The 20,100-nt window shown below is 54.2% G+C and overlaps 2 protein-coding genes across 2 annotated transcripts; both read left to right on the top strand.

The window, feature by feature from the left end:
- Positions 1–756: 756 nt before the first annotated feature.
- On the top strand, positions 757–3,505 carry APOA5 (apolipoprotein A5). Its single transcript, XM_075548773.1, has 4 exons — positions 757–993; positions 1,557–1,629; positions 1,731–1,842; positions 2,346–3,505. The coding sequence occupies exons 2-4, from the start codon at positions 1,581–1,583 to the stop codon at positions 3,295–3,297; spliced, it is 1,113 nt and encodes a 370-aa protein (XP_075404888.1). The 5' UTR covers positions 757–993; positions 1,557–1,580; the 3' UTR covers positions 3,298–3,505.
- A 1,819-nt stretch (positions 3,506–5,324) lies between these two features.
- Positions 5,325–19,746, top strand: ZPR1 (ZPR1 zinc finger). The gene is made up of 14 exons (XM_075546632.1): positions 5,325–5,526; positions 5,671–5,832; positions 6,192–6,282; positions 6,764–6,834; positions 7,578–7,664; positions 7,796–7,918; positions 8,597–8,644; positions 8,821–8,887; positions 9,215–9,285; positions 10,275–10,364; positions 11,135–11,245; positions 12,056–12,142; positions 17,707–17,772; positions 18,424–19,746. Exons 1-14 carry the CDS (start codon positions 5,356–5,358, stop codon positions 18,556–18,558), a joined length of 1,380 nt encoding a protein of 459 aa, XP_075402747.1. The 5' UTR covers positions 5,325–5,355; the 3' UTR covers positions 18,559–19,746.
- Positions 19,747–20,100: the final 354 nt, after the last annotated feature.

The following is a 20,100-nucleotide window of genomic DNA, read 5'->3' as shown; positions in this document are numbered from 1 at the left end:
GGATCGCCCAACTCGTAACAGTAGCAAAATTACAGTTATGATGTAGAAACAAAAATAATTTTAAGGTTGGGGTTACCACAACACCAGGAACTGTATTAAAGGGCTGCGGCTTTAGGAAGGTTGAGAACCACTGCTCTAGGGGATCAGATCTTTCAAGTAAAGGCAATGGCATAAACAAAGGAGCCAGGAGCCGGAAAGAGGCAGTGAGGTCAAGCAAAGTCAGGATTATTTTTCCTCAGGAGGTGCGACTGGAATTGGGTTAGGATGAGCTACAGCAGATAAAGGATTGGATGGCCAGGCCTGTGCAGAGAGGACCGCGGGAGGTGGCCATGGATGCAATCCGGGGCGAAACAACTCGATCTGTGAGGGCGGAGGACGGAACCAGGAAACACGGAGGAGCGAGCATCAGGAGCTAGCAATGCATGTGCATACGTATCTGAAGTGGGCATGTCATCCTACAGAGAGCGAGGCGCTTTTACTTCCCCTCATTAGAGACCTCCTGAGGGGAGTCCAACTTTCACCACAGCAAGCACCCTGCTCCTGCTCCACCTCCTCAGGCTCAGAAGTCTCTCACCCCCTCCTCTCCGCCTCCCTTTCCTCCCCTTCCTCCCCTTGCTGGGCCCAGAAGCATTTCACCCAGCAGGTTGGGGGAGGATCCAGACCCAGAAGCATTTCACCCAGCAGGTTGGGGGAGGATCCAGACCGTAGCAGTGCTGGTTCATCCAGTCCTCAGTCACAGGCTGCCCAGTTCTGGCCATGCCTGTCTTGGGTGCGGTGACTCAGGGCAGTTGAGTAAGACAGGGGCCCTCAGTGGACAAACAGGCTTGTCTCAATGTGCTGGGCCAGCCAACAGGCCCGTGGAAAGGTTGAAGGGCATGGGGTCTGGAGGGCAAGTCCACTCCCAGTAAAACTTTCCGGAAGTCCCTCTACTGGGGCAGCCCCCTGACACCAGAATACTGTTAACCCTCTGGGTGCCGGTGGAAAAGGCAGCAGGTGAGCGAGCATGGGGGCAACCGAGGTCATCTTCTTTGACCCGCCACGTGGTGTTTACTCAGAGAGTTGTTGCCAGGCTCCAGGCCCTGGAGTATAAAGCCGATTGTCTGCTCTGGGCGCCCAGACTGGAGCCAGGGAGTAGCCGGGCAGGAGGGTGGGGGGAGAGTGCTCAGCCGAAGGCTGGACGTGGAAGGAAGACGCGAGGACATCCTGGAGCTCGTTGGCAGCGTTGCCTTCCCCCCCCCTCTTGGTATGCCTCAGTTTCCCCAACCGTTCAAGGGCAGGTTGGACGATGAGGGAGGGTGACAGGAGGGGTTTCAGGGGCTCTCCCGGGCCTTGTGCAGGGTGGTGGGGGAGGACTTTTATAAAGCGGTTTTGAGCTCCCTCCCCATTCACACACATCACGAGGCTGGGATGAGGATGGCGCAGGGGGAGGTCCTCCTCCCCCCACCTCCTAGCGAGACACCCCTTCCTTCTCGGGCCCCAAAGAAGGGTTGGCAGGGTTCTGAGGGAGGCCATGCACCATGACAGACAACCCTGGTTGTGTACCTCCCCTCAACCAGGTCTCCTTCTTTGCGGAGCGGACGATGGCGAGCAGGGCTGCCGTTCTGTTCGGGGTGCTGACCCTCTTCTCAGGTGGGTCCCCAAACCTGGCCTCTGGTGGGGTGCAGGCTGGACAGAGGGGCTGTATGCCTGAGGGGAAGAGCTTGGCCCTTAATCACCCCATCTCTCTACAGTGTCTTCTGCCACACAGGCACAGAAAGGTTTCTGGGATTACTTCAGCCAGAGCAGCAGGGACAAAGGCAAGATGGAGCAGGTCCAGCAACAGAAGCTGGCAAGGGCACCCACGTGAGTGGCCAGGAGGGCAAGGGCTGTGGGCGAAGGGGGCCGAGAGATGATAAGTCGCCTCTGATTCCTCAACTTCTATAGCCGTCACTGACCAAGGTCTGGCGGAGTGTGCTCACTGATCCTGGCCAGCTTGGGATCTGCAGCGCTCTGTACCCGCCAGGACTGTCACTGCCTTACCCTACACTGGGGTGTGAGTCCTGGGATCAGGCAGAAGGCGCTTCTGTGGCCCCAGAACAGAGGTTGTGTGAGTGGGGGTGCCTCTATGGTGCTTTCTTGGGCGGTGTGGTGGTTGATGTGTATCAGCAGGTGAGACGTCCTCTCTGTGAAGCGGGGCGTCCTGGCTAGCCTGGGCTTAGGAACAGGACCCCCGCGTCCTCAGTCTGCAGCCTTAGAGTCTTGGTGGCCCCCAGGGGATACGTGTGCAGTGTCTCCGAGGCAAAGGAGATGGTTCTGGTCTTAGAGGTTAGTCATCCAATGACCTGGATGTCTATCCCCTCCTCTAGGAGTCTGAAAGATGGCCTTGAGGGCGACCTCAGCAACATGGACAAGCTGCTGGATAAGCTGGGCCCCTTGAGCGGGCAGGGGCGGGAGCCTCCCGGCCTCCCAGAGGACCCCGAGGCCATGCGGCAGCAGCTGCAGGCTGAGCTGGCCGTGGTGAGGGACCGCCTGGAGCCCTACATGGCCGAGGTGCACGAGCACGTGGGCTGGAATCTGGCCGGGCTGCGGCAGCAGCTGACGCCCTACACGGAGGAGCTGCTGGACCAGGTGGCCCTGCGCGCGCAGGACCTGCAGGAGCAGCTGCGCCTGGTCGGGGAGGGCACCAAGACGCAGGTGCTGGGCGGCGTGCGCGAGGCGCGGGCCCTGCTGCAGGAGCTGCAGAGCCGCGTGGCGCACACCACGGGCCGGGTGAAGGAGCTCTTCCACCCTTACGCCCAGCGCCTGGTGGCGGGCATCGGGCACCACGTGCAGGAGCTGCACCGCAGCGTGGCGCCCCACGCGCCCGTCAGCCCCGCGCGCCTGAGCCGCTGCGTGCAGGGCCTCTCGCGCAAGCTCACGCGCCAGGCCAAGACGCTGCACGCGCGCATCCAGCAGAACCTGGACCAGCTGCGGGACGAGCTCAGCGCCTACGTCCGCGCAGGCGCCGAGGGGGCCGAGGAGGGCGCCGCCCCCGACCCGCAGGCGCTCTCCGAGGAGGTCCGGCAGCGGCTGCAGGCGTTCCGCCACGACACGTTCCTGCAGATCGCCGCCTTCACGCGGGCCATCGACCGCGAGACGGAGGAGATGCAGCAGCAACTGGCGCCGCCCCCGCCCAGCCACAGCGCCTTCGCGCCCGAGTTCCAACAAGCGGACCGAGGCAAGGCCCTGGGCAAGCTGCAGACCCGCCTCGACAACCTGTGGGAAGACATCAACCACAGCCTCCACGGCCAGGACCCTAGCCGTCTTGGGGAAGCCTGAGGGTTGGCTTGTCCAGGCCCCACACCCCGCGCCCAGTCTGGGCCTCTAGTGTGCGCAATCCTGACCATGGCCCGTGGGGCAGAGGGTAGAGGACCGCCCACAGCAGTGCAGCCAGCCTCTTGGGGCAACCCCACCCCCCAATCCGGATGCATTACACTCACCAGGTTACACGAACCGGCTCCCCGTGGTCATTTGGGGATCCTCAAGAGTCGCTCCAGCCAAGGGTGGAGGGAGGGGACAGGGCACTGTGCATCCCTTCTGATTGTACTGGAAGTGCATGCTGCGTCAGCCCTGTGCTTGGCGCCAATCATTTCTGGTCAACTTGAGGCCCCTGCTTCTGATGGTCTGCAGGGAGGAGCGCTTCCTTCCCACAGCTGCCTTGCCAGCTTCTGTTGCTGGGGCAATAGAAGGGAGAAAGGCAGAAAATGTGAAAAGGAGAGGAGGGGAGGGAAGGGGAGGGGAGAAGAGGAGACTGACGTGTGTGCGAGTTCCTGCTGGCCCCGAGGTTGGTGGGTAGGAATGATGGGGGTTTGGGGTTATGACAGGAGGGGGCAGAATCCAAAATTCCTCACAGAGCTTTTTGCCTGTAAACGTCCTGATTGAGCTCTCCAAACTGTGGGGGCTTTTTAAGCCCTCTGGGGAGCAGACTTTGTGTTCTACCCACCCACAGCCCCTCTCGCTTAACTCCCAAGTTGAATGAGTCTTTGGACTCCAATGAAATAGATGCTTATGATAGAAGCTGGCTTGCTTGGCATGTCTCTCATTTGTGTCATGATGGAAAGCACTGGTCTCACCAGCATGCCCAGGGCACACTATCACCCACTCCAATGCCTGGTTGCGCCATCTCATTGACCTTCATCTGTACAGGTCAGCCCAAGAGACCTGGCTCTGCCTGGGTTCTGCTTTGGGGCTCTTTGGCTAGCTGCAGCTGTCAGCCATGGATGGCATGGTGAGGGTTATGCTAGAGAACCTTCCTGTGTACTGGCATTGTTCCTAGCCTACTCAGACTGCGATGGCACAGGCGTCACCAGGGGACCTGTGGTCTTGGGGAACTGAGACTCCCGAGTTGGCTTGTCTCCTTTGTTCTTGCTGTGCCAACTCAGATGGTCTCTGAATGACTGAGCCTGTAACCTTCAAACTGCCCTCATGGGTGTGTGCAGCTGCTCTGGAATTGGGGCACGCACGGGGAGGACAGAAGAAAGGACTACCACACAGTCCCTACCCCTTCCTGTTGGAATGTCCTGTCCTCTTCAGCTCCTATGGGCAGGGGCCCCAGCACTTCTGAACCCCCACCTGAATCTGGGCAGCATGTCCACAAGGCGCGCCACATCCTCTGCCACTCGGAGAACTACCATTTACAACGCTGGTGTCTGGGCCCAGTCCAGGGAGAGAAAGATCGAGAAAGAAAGGTTTACCGAAAAAGAAGAAGAAAGCGAGGGGCAGGGGGAGAGCTTTTTGTTGTTAGGAAACGGAAAGGGGCATCAGCTGGGGTTGAAAGTGGTGGGATAGAGGACTGAGAGTACAAATAAGGGGTTTGTGTTTGAGGTTGGGGAGTGCGTGGGGGGTGTGTAGAAATAAGGAGTAGAAAGTATACAAAGGGAGAAGAGTATTGAGGGACTGAGAGGTGGGAAGGAGTATCAGGGAGTGGGGGGCCCCCCGAGCCAACACAAAGCAGGGTCCAGAACTAAGGGTCTAGAAGTGTACTGACTACTAACAGACCCCGGGTCTCTGTGCAGCAAGGATCTTGCAGATACATTTCTGCACCTCTGTGGTGGGAGCTATGGAAGGGAACTGAAATCTGCCCTGGGTTTAAGAGGACCTTCTAGGGGAAGTGACGCCTGACTTGAGGTGGAGGCAACGATTGATTGGCTAGGGCGGCACTGGCAGTCCCCAAGAACTAGACTTATCTTCCTGGACGCTGTTCCCCACCCACCGGGGCCACAAATTCGCGGGCCCTTTAAGAACGGGCGGGGTTATGCAGGGCGGAAATGACGCAGGAGGAAGTCCAAGCGAGAGGGGCGGAAGTTGCCGCTGAGGTCTGCGCTGCGCGTGGCCGCGATGTCCGCTGCCGACGCTGCGGAGCCGGGGCGCCTGGGCACCGCCATCGCCCCCCCGGCCGCCCCGGCCCGGGCGCCCGCGCCGGGGAACCTGTTCCGACCCATCAGCGCCGAGGACGAGGAGCAGCAGCCCACCGAGATCGAGTCCCTGTGCATGAACTGTTACCGCAATGTGAGCCGGGGCCGCGGCCGGGAGCGCTCGGCGGCGGGGAGGGCCCGGGCCGGCGGCCGCGGCCGGTGCTCCGAGCCGTCCACGGCGTCGGTGTGTCCGGGGCCGTCACCGATTCCTTCCGTGCTGTGCTGTGTCCTTCCCTAGGGCGTGACGCGCCTCCTGCTCACCAAGATCCCCTTCTTCAGAGAAATCATCGTGAGCTCTTTCTCCTGCGAGCACTGCAACTGGACCAACACGGAGATCCAGTCGGCAGGCAGGATCCAGGACCAGGGAGTGCGCTACACGTTGACGGTCAGGGCGCAGGAGGTGAGAGGGGCCCAGGGGGCTTGGAGGCCGGGGTCAGCGCTCCAGCGGCGGGATGGGACTTGGTTATAAATCTGTCTCCAAGCCTCAGTGGCCTCTTTTGTAAAATGGAGCCGCTGCTAGTCTTGGCAGGTGAGATGGGATCCTGGACATGGCAGCGGGTAGGAAATGTTCAGTCGTTGCTTTGAATGCTCGTATCACCTGGGCAGCCTGGCCCAACCTGGACTCTTGGGATTGTGTGAATTGGAAGAATCGGCTGGGCCCCGGTCTACAGGAGAAGGGGAAGGAAGCAGTGTGGTTATTCCCCGAGGAGGGGCTGCCCTGCTGACCGCCCTGCCCTGAAAGTGCTCCTCCTTGCCCAGGACATGAACAGAGAGGTGGTGAAGACGGACTCCGCTACCACTAGGATCCCTGAGCTGGATTTCGAAATTCCAGCTTTCAGCCAGAAGGGAGGTAAGTTTAAGCTCAGGGTATTGGAGCTGTTCACCCTTGCCTGGAATCGGTCCCGTGTGCTTACAAAGCCCCTTGGGCCTCAGGTAGCAGAGTGTACAGCCATGGTGTGTACATTACCCAGTTGTCATATTGTTGTGAAGAGCCCAGGTGGCCTAGTGGGCTGGGTACACACTGGGCTGCCAGCTGCAAGGCCAGCTGTTTGAACTCACCAGCCGTGTGGAGGGAGAACGATCTACTCCCCGTGAGGATCTAAAATAGAAACCCAGAGGCACTTCTCCTCTGTACTAGGGTTGGGATGAGTCAGAATGGACACGATGCCGTGCGCATCACTGTTAGGAGAGATGAATGAAGGCCTGAGCCTGGCGCCCCCATTTATGGAGAGGGGTGTCAAGGGCCTGAGTGTGTTCGCGTGGAGCACCTGGGGCCCTTCAGGGACATGCCACAGAGCCACGACTCACCCAGCTTTTGTTCTGTTCGCAAGCTCTGACCACCGTTGAAGGATTGATCAGCCGTGCTATCTCTGGACTGGAGCAGGACCAGCCAACACGAAGGGTGAGTGGGGGTCCTTTGGTGGCAGCAGCTCAAGGGGTCATTTCTTGTGTGTCTGAGTGGAGCGTTCCGCTCGCCGAGGTGCCGACTTTGCGGATGTGGTGAGGCCACCCTTTGTTCCTACTGGCCCTTGCTCCTCACTGTATCAAGCCTCAGAGAGCAGGGTGACATTACCTCTGAAGGGCCTTTTCCAATCCCTTGAGGAGCCTTGGTGCCGTAGTGATTATGGGTTATGCTGTTAACTGAGGGTCGGCATTTGAAACCCACAGGATTTCTTGCAGGGTCACTATGAGCTAGCTGGCAATGACTCAGTGGCAGGGAGGTGTTTTTTTTTTTTTAGGTTATCTAGGCTTTATGGGTTTTCTATTGTGTCTTTTTTTTAAGGCTAAAAATAATGGGTTACAGTTGTATATTCAGTTTTCTCTCCTCCCCGTTAGCCTGGGAGCCCTTGGCTGTGGTTAATTTACTGTGGGGCCTGTGAGGAAGTGACCATCTGGTACCACTCCCTTTTTTTGTGTCTGGTTTTAAATAATTTTGTTGGGGGCTCATACAACTCTTATCACAGTCCTTACATACATCCGTTGCCGGCCCCACTCTTCCACCAGACTTGTTTTCTAGGTCTCATTGTGAAGTCTGAGTCACCTCGTTCCCCTTCGCACTAAGATGGGCCTGGAAGTGCATGGGCATGGCAGGAATGGGGGTGGACGACCCCCGGGGCTGACCCGTCTCCTCCATGTTTATGACAGGCAAGTGAAGAAGCCATAGCTGAAAGAATCGATGAGTTCATTGTCAAGCTGAAGGAGCTAAAGCAAGTGGCCTCCCCTTTCACTCTGGTAAGTGGTGTGGAATTGTGGTTGCTTGAGATTTGGGAGGGGGGGGCCATTGCAATTGGGATTTTCCCACGTGGTACCTGCTGGTAGACGGAGCTCCAATTGTACCTCCTCTTTCCTCCCTCGCCTGCTAGATCATTGATGATCCCTCAGGGAACAGCTTTGTGGAAAACCCATTTGCCCCCCAGAGAGACGATGCCCTGGTGATCACGCACTATAACCGGACTTCAAAGCAGGAGGAGATGCTGGGACTCCAGGTAAGTGGGTAGAAGCTGCCAAATGGTGGGAAAGGCTGTTGGCCCTGGATTGCCTAGAGTCGGCGGAAACGTCCTTTGCTGCTGTCGCCTCCCGTGCGGGCTCTCAGTGTGTTTGTGCCTCTCGCCTTGTCCAGTGCCAGCAACCTGGTTCTGATTCAGAGTGACCCATGTACAGATGGAGTGGGAGGCTGCCCGGTCCTGCGCCGTCCTCACTGTGCCCCTTGTTGCAGCCCGGGTGTCATTCCTCCTCTTCGTGAGAGTCCTTCTCTGTGTTCTTTTGCTGACCCTGTGCTTTTTACCCACCACGATGAGAGCTGCCCCTGTGGGTTTCCGAGCCTGTACCTTTTTCCAGGAGTGGAAGGTCCAGACCTTGCAGTGAGCAGCCCACTGCCCCACCAGAGCCCCTCGCCTAGTAACCTGTCCAAAGTAGTAAGGGTCTCCCTGTGCTGGCTTCTAAGGAGCTGTCAAGTCCACCTCGTGGTGAAGGGTGACGGTGCAGGGCTGTCACTCAGTCTTGAACTCTGTCCTTCCATTGCCCGGGGCTTTGGCACCTGCTCGCACATCCGGATATGAGGTGGTGTGTGGTCGAAGCACACAGCATTTCCTCCCACTCTGGGGCAGGGTGTGGGGAAGGCCGAGGCCTACATGCCAACCTGTGACTCACATCTGCTATTTTAGGCTGAGGTACCAGAAGAGAAGCCAGAAGAGGATGACCTCAGAAATGAAGTGAGTCACACCAGCTTTTGTTGAAGGAGGAGCAGAGCAGGGGGAGAGGAGTGGGGCTGAGCCCCATGCTGCTCAGTGGCGCCCTCCCTTCGCCACCAGCCTGGGTTCCAAGGGGAATGTCTTTAGCCTGAGCACCCTGCTGGGGAAGGTTTACCTGGGCCCACACTGTGTTCCAGGTGCTCCAGTTCAGCACGAACTGCCCGGAATGCAGCGCTCCGGCTCAGACCAACATGAAGTTAGTGCGTATCCTTTGTCGGCGGAGCATGGCCGGGGCCTGGAGGTGTCCTATGGGACAGAGAGCATGCGTCCCGGGCTGATGCTGAGAAGAAGGCTGACTTTGCTAAGGCATTTGGAGACCATGCTCTCGAGACCCCTCCTTGTGTCCGAGGCAAATTTTCCAGCGCTGGTGAAACTGCGCTCGCCCAGAGGACTGACTGTTGGGCTGCTTTATGCGGCATCGTGCCAGGCAGGCCTAGAACTGGCAGCTGTTGACTGAGGGGCTGGCTTGATTCTTCCGCAGGGGGTGGTCTTGCTCTCCTGGAAGCCGATTTCCTTCACTGCGTCTTCCAGAAATCCCCCACTTTAAGGAGGTTATCATCATGGCGACCAACTGCGAGAACTGTGGGCACCGCACCAATGAGGTTGGTCCTGGTGTTGGGGTGCTTTCACGATGGGAGGGGTGGGGCTTTCTTTTAGGATGTAGCATAGGGTGAGGAGCCCTAGCAGGAACAGGGAGTCCGTCTAGAGAAGAACGATTAGGCAGCACAGCTTACTGAAGTCGTAGGTCAGTACGTGGAAGAGAGAAACGACTTTTGGACCCTTTCCCCAGAGTGCAGATTCCACTCCCTGATAAAGACCTCCCTCCCAGCTACAGCTGTCTGGAAATAAGGGCGGGCAGGCTACCTGAGAGGGTTCTTCATTCCCTCCCCTCCGAGCGCTGCAGGTAGGCCCTGGTCTGCTGACCCTGTGGTGGGGGGCCACCCCCCACCAAGCCACTGCGAGGGAAAGGAGGGGAGGCTGGCTGTTCCTGTCCAGACGCACAGTCTTGGGAACCCCAGGGAGCCGCACCACCCTGCCCTAAAGGGTTGCTGGGGCCTGCTGGCACAGTGGTGCATGGTTGGCGGTTAGAAACCACCAGCAGCTGCTTGGGAGAAAGACGGATTTCTGCTCTTGTGAAGTTATTGTCTGAAACCCACAGCAGGTCGCTGTGAGTCAGCATTGACTTGATGGCGGCAAGTTCTATTTCTCCCCCCTCCCCTCCTGGGTTGAGCAGGGTCGCCGCGAGTTTGGGTGGGAGGGTAATCAAGCACAGCTGGCCACCTTCTCCACGGCAGCCCTCTGCAGGGGAGCCACCCATTTGATGCTTCCCAGCCGTGTGCGTCAGAGCTTTGTTTGTCAAAGGTCGATGTTAGGCTCCTTGGCCACTGAGGGGTATGTTCAGGCAGGCTGCTTTGCTGTACGCAGCCCTGGCCAGCTGCCGCACTTTTGTGTTTGGGTGATGGATGCGCCCGCTGGTATAGGGGCCTCTGTTCTTGTATCCTGGAAAGGGCCGACCTGACCGGAGCCCCAGCCTCCTCAGGGCGTCACTGGCACTCCCTGCCGCCCCGGCTCATGGCTGCCTTCTGTGTAGGTGAAGTCTGGGGGCGCAGTGGAGCCCTTGGGCACCAGGATCACCCTTCATGTGACAGACCCTTCTGACTTGACCAGAGACCTCCTCAAGGTAATGGCTGCTTTTGAACCTGACACTGCTCTCTGATCCCTGCGTGTCCAGCTAGGAGCAACGCCAGGGCACGTCAGAGGGTTCCTGCAACAAGTCCATCGCCATTTAATTCCATTTCTCCTGGGCTTGTTTTGAAGCCCCCCCACGCCCCATAGCGTTGCTTTAAAAAGTAATGTTCTGGGGGTATGAGGTGACACCCCCAGCCCGAAGTTGGCCCATCCTTGGGCAGGGTTCATCTGTTGCTGGAATTCTAGTTTCCGAAGGTGACCCGAACACTGTTCTTGATGCCGCTGCAGCTTCTTGGTGGCTAGTGTCTACAAAGGGGCCCTCCCAGAGGAGCCCAGGTGCCATAGTGGGTTACACATTGGGCTGATACCTGCAAGGTCAGCAGTTCAGAACCACAAGGGAAAGATGGAGCTTTTTATTCCCGTAAAGAGTTCCAGTCTCCGGGACGCACAGGGGCAGTTCTTCCCTGTCCTCGGGCCACCGTGAGTGAGCGTCCACTGCGGGGCAGTGAGGGCTTCTTTCTCCTGTGTCTGTTGGTGGGCAGGGCAGCATGGGGCTGGGACTCAGTCCCCCTTCATTGGGTTCCATTTTGTGGCTCCGGTGGACAGGAGTGCATCTCTAGCTCTAACCTGGGGAGACAGAGAATCTGAGTCAGCTGACTTGCGTCCCCAAACTTTCCCTTGCTAGTATTGTTTTGGCGCGGACTTCTAGTTAGCTTTCCTTGCCCCTGGCTCAAAGCCTCACTCATCCTCCCGTCCCTGCAGTCTGAGACGTGCAGTGTGGAAATCCCGGAGCTGGAGTTCGAACTGGGAATGTCTGTCCTCGGGGGCAAGTTTACCACGCTGGAGGGGCTGCTGCAGGACATCCGGGAGCTGGTGAGTCCCCGAGTGTGCGCTCGGCCTCACCTCCTGTCGGTCCATCGCTCCGTCCTGTTAGGTTTGTGCCGCCATCACCACAGCCGCTCTGAGAACACCGTCTTCTCGCACTCAGCGTCCCAGCCCCCCGCCCCCCTCCCCTGCCACGCCCTAGGCAGTGTCCGTCCAGGGACTGCCTCTTTCCCGCTTCCTGTCCTGGAGAACCTTCTTTTTGAGGGTGATAACGAGATGTCTTTGCTTTAAAGCTAAATTAAGAGACCTAAATATTTTGTGTCGAGAAGATGAGTTTAGGGGAAATTTCTCTTGGGAATTCTGGGGCCCAGCTCTGGGACCTTGTGGTTGTGTAGTGATTTGGGGTTAAATAGATATCCAACGAGGGTCCTTTTAACACCCACAACTCCCCAACATACACTCGAGGGGCTTCAGAAAGTGGGAAAGTGGACTTGACTTTGCAGCCCCTCATCTGTGTGTGTCCCCCCTGGGTGAACCTGTGTGTCTAGTCGGTTCTCAGTTCCTGGCCATTTTGCCTTTGTCAGTGGAACGTGTCCTTTGCATTTCTCCGATGTTGTAGGAAGGGGAATTGACGTTGTTCAGACAGCCCTTTGTTGCCTTGGTCAGTTGATCCATAGATTGCACGAGTGGCCCTGGCTACCTGGTCAGCAGCACAGTGGTGTGGGGTAAATGGAGACCCAGCCTGCCTGGGTAAGCACCCACCTGCGGCCCTCCCCGGGCTATCGACCGGCCTAAGAGCATGGTGACCATTTGGCTGCTTACTCTGTCTCTAAGCTGAGCTTGTGCCATTGATTGCAGGTGACCAAGAACCCGTTCACACTGGGTGACAGCTCCAGCCCTGGCCAAGCACAGAAGCTGCAGGAGTTCAGCGAGAAGTTGGACCAGGTAAGAGCATACCTGCTCACTACTGCTGGTCACAGGCTCTGGGGAACCCGAGGCTGGCTCCCTGCCCCTTCCTGCCCTATAAGCATCTCTCTTACCCATCATCAGGAGAAAGACGGGGCTTTCTACTTTTGGAAGCTCCCCGGAGCAGTTCTACTCTGTCCTGTACGGCAGCGACGTCCTTGGATCTGCCGCGGTCGGGAGTCTTCTGCTGTCTGATGCCCTTGCCCACCCTGTTTGGGCTTTCTACCTTATTTTGTTGGAGCATCTTCTCCAAGAGCTTCTGGAGAGGAGGGAGAGTGGGGAGAAGTATTTTGGGGACCGCGATGTCTGAGAATATATTTGTGTTCTTACTCTCATGCTGAGATGCTTTTTGACCGTAAACTAGAATTCTGGACGATGCCTCATAATTTTTCTTATAAGCAGAATTGCGTTTTTGCTGAAGGTTCTACGTGGCACTTTAGGCTCCTGTTTGGTAATTTCACACAAATTGTTCATTACCATTGGTTACACACTTCAGAATGTGTGCACATTGGTAATGTTGCTCTTCAGCCAGTTTCTCATCTTTGTTTTCACGTAATCCTTGCGCACACGGCTCTTTAGAGGAATACATACTGAGTTAGCGCACAGTGACCTTCAGGCCAGTTTTGTTTTGAGGGTTAGAGAATACCCCAGGACAGTCGTCTTGAGAATCCTCTGATCTCATCCAGTCCACCGACTCTGTCTACCGTGTTTCCTAGAAATTGGAAGTTCTGTTCCACATTTTGTGCCCTATGGCGGGCCCTCATCTGAACAGTCAGTCGGTCGTGGTTGCTGGGCACCGTCTAGTTCTGGTTTTGGAGTAGATGAGGCCGAGGCTCATGTAGAACACGAGTTCCTAGGCCTATTTGGCTTAATGCCTCCTTTTCAGAAAAATTAAAGTACTCAGCACCTCCCGGCAACTAAAACCTGTACTCTGTAGCTGACAGTGCAGGATGCAACATTGGCATCTGCTTTTCCAGTGCCGGTGGACCACTCCAGCGGCCCCCAGTGGGTGGTACTGTCCACTGGGAAGCACTGATGTGGAGACAGTCCTTCTCTGAATGTTGGTTTCCTCTTTTCACTCGCGCTTTCAAGGATCTGGCCACTACTCTGTGTCAATTGACCGAGACACTCCAAACTCAGAAAACAAACTGGATTATATCTTAGGATGTATCCATATTTGTGCCCCCTATCGACTACCAACTTCAAGGTCAACAGCTCAAAGCCAGCAGGCACTGCAGGAGAAAGCTGAGGCTGTCTACTCCTCTAGAGAGTTAGTCTCTCTCGGAAACCCACGGGCAGTTCTGCTCTATGCTCGAGGGCCACTATGGGTCGGCATCGGCTTAATGGAAGTGAGATGTGTGAGATTCACACATATATATGAATATGTGCATATAGTCACATATATACATATACATTCGGGGCTTCAAAGAGTATGTGGGGAATTTTCATTACCTTTTAATTTTGTTTCTCCATGAACTGTTCGAAGCCCCCTCATGTGTTTTTATATGCCTACCTTACATATATAAACACATGTATTTTTTGGTGGTGGTCACTGAAGTTGCTTTTTTTTTTTTACAGTTTTATTGGCACATAATCCACATACCATACAATTCAATAGCTCAATCATATCAAGAAAAATTGTATAACCATTGCCACAATCGATTTTAGAACATTTTCTCCCTCACCCCACCCCCATGGTTAAATCGCCTTTAAAATGAGTTGTGTAATCACAATCAGTTTTAGTGCTCCCTCCCCCTCCCGCATTATTGTTTACTCCTGAATCCCCTCACCTTCCCTAGCTCCCTCTGTGCTCCCACATCCCCTGTAAATCCTATCAGTTACCATCTCTCCGCCTCCACTCCTGAGCTTCACCAACTGCAAGACCCAGCAGAAACGATATAAAACAAAAATGAAATAAGTAGTAAGAATAAAATAGTAATATAAAGATAAAAATACAAATAATAAGAAAGAAAAGACCACCATCAATAATTAAAAAGCCAGGGAAGAAGATGTTGTTATGGAGCAAGCAAGAGAGACTTGTACCCAGAACAAATTCAGGTCTGGTCGAGAGGGAGGCCAGCTGACCAAGTGTCCAGTTCAGTGCAGCATAGTCAAGATGACAGTGATCTCTCTGTGATAGGCTGCTGGGGACCCTTGTCTGTGGCTAGAGGAGATCTGCCAGTGCAGCCTGACCAGATCCTCTGCAGATGGATTAGGGGCTCCCACTGCCCTCCGTAGCCTTCTACAAATTGCTGTTCACACTGCTAGCTCTGATCCTTCTCCCTGCCGTATATTTGGACTTTGTTACTGTCATGTCATCTTTGGATCACACAAGCTGGTGTGCTTCTATGCTTAGACGGCTGCTTGTTTGAATACAAGCCTTTGAGAACCCAGGCACTATTCTGATCGATAGCCGGACACTATGCTCTCTGCACCACCCTTCTCTTCAGTGATCATGTCATGAAGGTGTGTATCGAGTGGGGCCATGTCGTCAGAACTGTTCTTGGATCGGGAGCCCAGACTCCATCTGCTTGTCTGTGGAGTATGCATGACCGAGGCACACTTTGGTGGTCGCGTTCTGACGAAGCCAAAACCCCATAAGATCAGCGACAGCAACAATAGCAGCAAGCCAACCAGCCAACAAACAAACAGAAACAAGCTAAAGGCAAGATAATAAAACCCCATGTAAACAAGAAAGTGTGACATGGCCAATCATTCTCCAAGAGTATAAGGTGACTGCACTAATAACATCATCAGTTAGGAATCGCTTTTTATTCTCTTTTAAAATGTATCATTCACTGGGAGTTATTACACACATCACATCATTCCACAGATCAGTCCGTCAAGCAGAATTGTACAATGGCCACTACAGTTTGCAATCATTCTTCTCCCGGGACTCCTTGACATGAGCTCTCTTTTACACCACCACCACCACCACCGCGCGTGCGCACACACACACGCACGCACACACTTACACACACAACCCTTACTCTGCTTAGGGTCCCTTTAGGTTCATCAATCCTGGGTTTGGAATGGCTTTGTTTCTTTTTAGTTTTGTGAACCTCTTTTATTCTTATTTAAATATTAACTGAATGAGATAATAAATTACCTTTTGGTGTATTTTTTTAAAATCATTTTATTGGGGGTTCATACAACTCTTATCACAATCCGTACATCCATCCATTGTGTCAAGCACATTTGTACATTTGTTGCCACCATTTTCAAAAGTTTCTGCTTGAGCCTTTGGTATAAGCTTCTCATTTTCCCCCCTCCCTCCCACACCCTTCCTCTGTTATGAACCCTTGATAATTTATAAATTATTATTTTTTCATGTCTTACACTGACTGATGTCTCCCTTCATCCACTTTTCTGTTACCCATCCCCCAAGGAGGGGGTTATATGTAGATCATTGTGATTGGTTCCTCCTTTCTCCCCCTACCTCCCCCTTCCCCTCCTGGTGTCGCTACTCAGTATTGGTCCTGAGGGGTTTTTCTGCTCTGGATTCCGTGTTTCCAGTTCTTACCTGTACCCTTGTATATGCTCTGATCTAGCCAGATTTGTAAGGTAGGATTGGGGTCACGAGAGTGGGGCTGTGGGGAGCATTAAAGAACTAGAGGAGAGTTGTATGTTTCAACAGTGCTATGCTGCACCCTGTCTGGCTCGTCTCCTCCCCAAGACCCTTCTGTAAGGGTCGCCTGCAGAAGGCCTTTGGGTCTCCACTTCGAACTGCCCCTCACTCACAATATTTTTGTTCTGGGTCTTTGATGCCTGATACCTGATCCCATTGACACCTCATGATCACACAGGCTGGTGTGCTTCTTCCATGTGGATTTTGTTGCTTTTTAGCCAGATGGCCACTTGATTATCTTCAAGCATTTAAGACCTCAGGCGCTCTAGACCCCAGATACTCTATCTTTCGATAGCTGGGCACACATCAGCTTTCTTCAACACATTTGCTTATGTACCCGCTCTGTCTTCACCGATCATGTCGGGAAGGTGAGCATCATGGAATGCCAGGCTAATAGAACAAAGTGTTGCATTGAGGGAGTACTTGAGTGGAGGCCCAGTGTCCATCTGCTGCCTTAATACTAAGCCTATAAATATATATACATAGATCTATTTCCCCATGGTCATGTATAAATATATTTACATATATACATGCTTGTATTTAGACTTCTGTAAGTACCCTTTGCCTCCTTCTTCTTTCCTCTATTTCCTTTTACTTTCTTCTTGTTCCACCATCATGTTCAGCCTTCATTTGGGTTTCAGTAATTCCTCTCGCTTACATTGCCCTTGACCAATCCCTACCAGGACTCCTACACCCTCCTCGCCATCCATTTTGGATCACTTGTTCCCTTTTCCCTGGGTTTGTCAACACCCACCTCCCCCCCCCCTCCCATGTCCCCTCAGAACCATGGGTCCGTTGTCTCCTCCGGATTGTTTATCTCGCCTGTCTTCTCTAGATAGACATATAGAGACAATAATATATACAAAAATAAGACAGAGCAAAACAAAGCAGCAAAAGTACACAAAACAGCAACAAACAAACAAAAAACGACAGAAAAAGAAAAGCCTATAAATAGTTCCAGGTCTGTTTGTTGACTTTTGGTGAGGGGTGTTTTCCAGTAGAGGCTGTTGGGGCACCACACCCTGCCCCACAGTCTGTTTTTAGTATTCCCTCAGGACTTCCTTGCTCTGCTCCCCTTGCTGTTCTGTTGCACTCCCTTAGTGTTTTGCCTCAGTGTGGTGGGGTCAGATCAGCCACAGTTACCACACTGTGTCTCCAGTGTTGTCCCCGAAGTGCTATGGGTCAGTGAGGGACATTGTATCTCTTGGTGGGGCCAGCCTTATGCTCCTCTCTGAGCATGAATATCATTCTCTGGGCTTGGTGGGCCAGGATGTGCTCCTCACTCCCTCCCTCTCTCCCCCTTCATTTGCTCCTGTGTGCTCTGATCATACGTGTCCCTCTCCCTGAGCTGTAGCGTCAGTGCTGTTCTCTGAAGTGACTTCTTCTGGAGGGAGGAGGGGTGTCCGAGTAGTTGGGATTGGGGCCGATCCCTCAGACCTCTCTCGTTCTCTGCATCATGCTGGTATGTTGCATTCACGTCTGGACGCACTGGGGTGAAGTCTGGTCCCTCTTTTGGAGTTGCTTTTTGACTAGATTTCAGATAATGCGTACGTTAGACCCTGTTCCTCCACTGCTCTATTGTTGTGAGTGATTGTCGAGTCACTTCTGGTCATGGCGACCCTGTGTGTGCAGAGGGCAATGGCTCCGTGGGACTTTGGAGGCTGGGATGTGACCTTTGGGAGCTGGTCTTACCTCTGGGGTGTCTCTGGATGGGCTTGAAATGCCAACCTGTGGGCCAGCAGCCCGGCATTTGTGCCACCCAGGGATTCTACTCCACCTCTGGAGCTGCAGACTCCCACCGGTTCTGAAGACATGTGTGGATTCTGCAGTGTCATTTGAAGTGGTCGTGTGGTAGGCGTAGCGTCTACCTCCCGGAGCCTTATCATCTACATACTCTGCTCTCTTTCCCTTTTAGATGATCCAGGGTCACATGAAGGCCCACTTTATTATGGATGACCCAGCAGGAAACAGCTATTTGCAGGTATAATTAGTCGTCCGTGATGCTTCATGGGTTGATATTTTCTGATCTTTCATTTCCTGAGAAACCGAAAGAGTCATCAATTCTTTGTGGCCTGCCCTTCATCAGGGAACCTCTTGGTCGAAGTTGTCGCCTCAGAAAGAACAGGACAAGGTGGGAGGGATTGTAAATATGTGTAAAGAAGAGAGAGAGAAAAAAGATACTCCTAGACTTATTTCTTCCTGAGGCTCGGCGCCCGTCTCCAGCTCTGCGGTGTTCACTTGGAGAATCTGACTGGAGGGAGGAGGGATGGGGTCCGCAGCTAGGGGCTAAATAGAAAGCCCGAGAGACCCTCAGCCAACTGGGTGACTGGCCCTCAGCCCTGGTGACCAGCTATTTCGCAAACATTTCTTGAGCAGCTAGTGTGGGTCAGAACCATGAGTGAGAGCCTTCCACACTCAGACATTAGAAAGCTTTTTAGGCGGCTCGCTCATATGGGACTGGGCTGTCCCACTCCTGGCCATGTGTTGCTTCCTACTAGGTCAGCCTGGCCCTAGGGGATGGACACCGAGCCGAAAGCTCCTGCAGGCTTGGGGCCGTGGGAGGTGGAATCTGCTGGGGCAGGGATGGATGGCAGGATGAATGAGTACTGATTGTCCCTCCCTGGTCCTGCAGAACGTGTATGCCCCCGAGGACGACCCTGAGATGAAAGTGGAGCACTATAAGCGCTCGTTTGACCAGAACGAGGACTTGGGGCTCAATGACATGAAGACAGAGGGCTACGAGACAGGCCTGGCCACACAGCGGTAGCAGTGGGCACTGTGAGCCAGCTCCCAGCGTCCTCATGCCACCGGGCAACTTGTGACTATCCTAAGAGGCTGCAGAGGACCTGGTCGGAGTCGGACATCGGGGCACTCTTTCTAGGGAGTTGGTGATGGAGGCGGACACCTGCACGTCACCAAACCTCCTTTGGAAGTTTTGAATCATCCCATGAAGAAGCCAAGACGTGACTGTGGGCAAGTCGCGACCACATTTCTTATTGAGTGATACTGCTCTCTGCCTTAGTCCAACTCTGCTGTTCTCCCTCTCCCAACCCAAGACCATGGGGAGATAGGAAGCACGGCCAGAGGTGAAGCTTGGGAGTTGGTTTTAGGCAATTGAAATACTTTCAATAGGAGAGGTACCTTATCACGAGAGTTCAGGGTAGGTGAAGACGTTCTTAAAGGGAAGGCTTTCTAAATAGGGCTGGCCCAAGTGTGCACGCTGCCCTTTGGAGACCGTGCTGCTAGAATTCAGACTCCTGAATAAAAATGTCACCAATGTGACCATTGCCCTTTGGGATTGGGATTGGAAATTTCATTTATTCCTTCAGCAAATGTTTGCGTGCCTACAGGGTGCCAGGCACACCAAACCTGCCTTCACGGAGCTTCCACTGATGATGAGTCCAGTTGACAGTGTTAATTTCAGGATGAAATGAGCAAGTCAATCCATATGCAGATGGTCGTCAGCGTGACTGAGTGTGGTAAACCGGGGGAGCGTGGTAAGGCCAGCAACAGAGCTGCATACCCGTGGTTTCAAGTACTAGATCAGGGATCTCAATAAGAAAGTGACCAATCAGTTGACCCTTAGGCAAAACTGAGAGGTAGTGACGGCTGGAGCCAGGTGAATAGTAGGGAAAGACATAATCCGGGCAGCAGGCACTTCAAACGGGAAAGCTGAGAGGCTGGAGTATTGGTGCCAGTAGGGATAGCGGAGATAGATCATCTACTGTCAAATACAAATGGGGAAGCTGAGGGCCGACCAAGGAGGGAAAAGGCTGCTGCTGGTGGTTGTGTAGGGGATCCACAACCCAGTGAACACCATGGCCCTTGGCTCAACTCTCCAGCTGGTGGTGTGTGCTGTAGCCTCCTGCCCGCCATCCACTCCAGGCAGTCTCGCCCATGGCCGTGCTGCCGCTGCGGCTAATTTGTTCATTAAAGACCTACTAGTGGACCAAGATGCTGTCTCAAAGCTTAAGTTTGTGCTGCAAACTGCAGAGAATTGTCTCCTTTTAAATGACTTGACAGTCATACATGTTTCCCAGTGCTGTAGAAATTATTTCCCCAAGGTCACAGTGGCTTTCCACCTGGAGAACGGTCTCCCCTGTATCCTCCACATTGATCTGCGAACCCTCTCTTCGCTCCACCTTGCTGCCCGGAGGATTTCACTGCGAGCACTTCCTAGCTGGACTCCCTCCTCCTCTTGAAGTGCCCTGTTTCTAAAGATGTGATGTTCAGAAAGCTTCCTCCATCCGATGCCGTGGCATTTTCTTACTGTCATGTCGGACTGACCCCCAGACCTATCTGTCATGTG

This window comes from Tenrec ecaudatus, chromosome 4, assembly GCF_050624435.1.
Source record: "Tenrec ecaudatus isolate mTenEca1 chromosome 4, mTenEca1.hap1, whole genome shotgun sequence".
NCBI classification, from domain to species: domain Eukaryota; kingdom Metazoa; phylum Chordata; class Mammalia; order Afrosoricida; family Tenrecidae; genus Tenrec; species Tenrec ecaudatus.
The sequence above is the reverse complement of the archived record's forward strand: the minus strand, read 5'-3'. Positions and strand labels throughout refer to the sequence as shown.

Bases quoted from the DNA above. Each gene is read 5' to 3' on its own strand.
- APOA5 (XM_075548773.1), top strand. From the start codon at position 1,581: ATGGCGAGCAGGGCTGCCGTTCTGTTCGGGGTGCTGACCCTCTTCTCA. The intron at 1,630-1,730 runs GTGGGTCCCCAA...ATCTCTCTACAG, and splicing joins GGTGCTGACCCTCTTCTCAG to TGTCTTCTGCCACACAGGCA. The intron at 1,843-2,345 runs GTGAGTGGCCAG...CCCCTCCTCTAG, and splicing joins AAGCTGGCAAGGGCACCCAC to GAGTCTGAAAGATGGCCTTG.
- ZPR1 (XM_075546632.1), top strand. From the start codon at position 5,356: ATGTCCGCTGCCGACGCTGCGGAGCCGGGGCGCCTGGGCACCGCCATC. The intron at 8,645-8,820 runs GTGAGTCACACC...ACTGTGTTCCAG, and splicing joins AGGATGACCTCAGAAATGAA to GTGCTCCAGTTCAGCACGAA. The intron at 12,143-17,706 runs GTAAGAGCATAC...TTTCCCTTTTAG, and splicing joins TCAGCGAGAAGTTGGACCAG to ATGATCCAGGGTCACATGAA.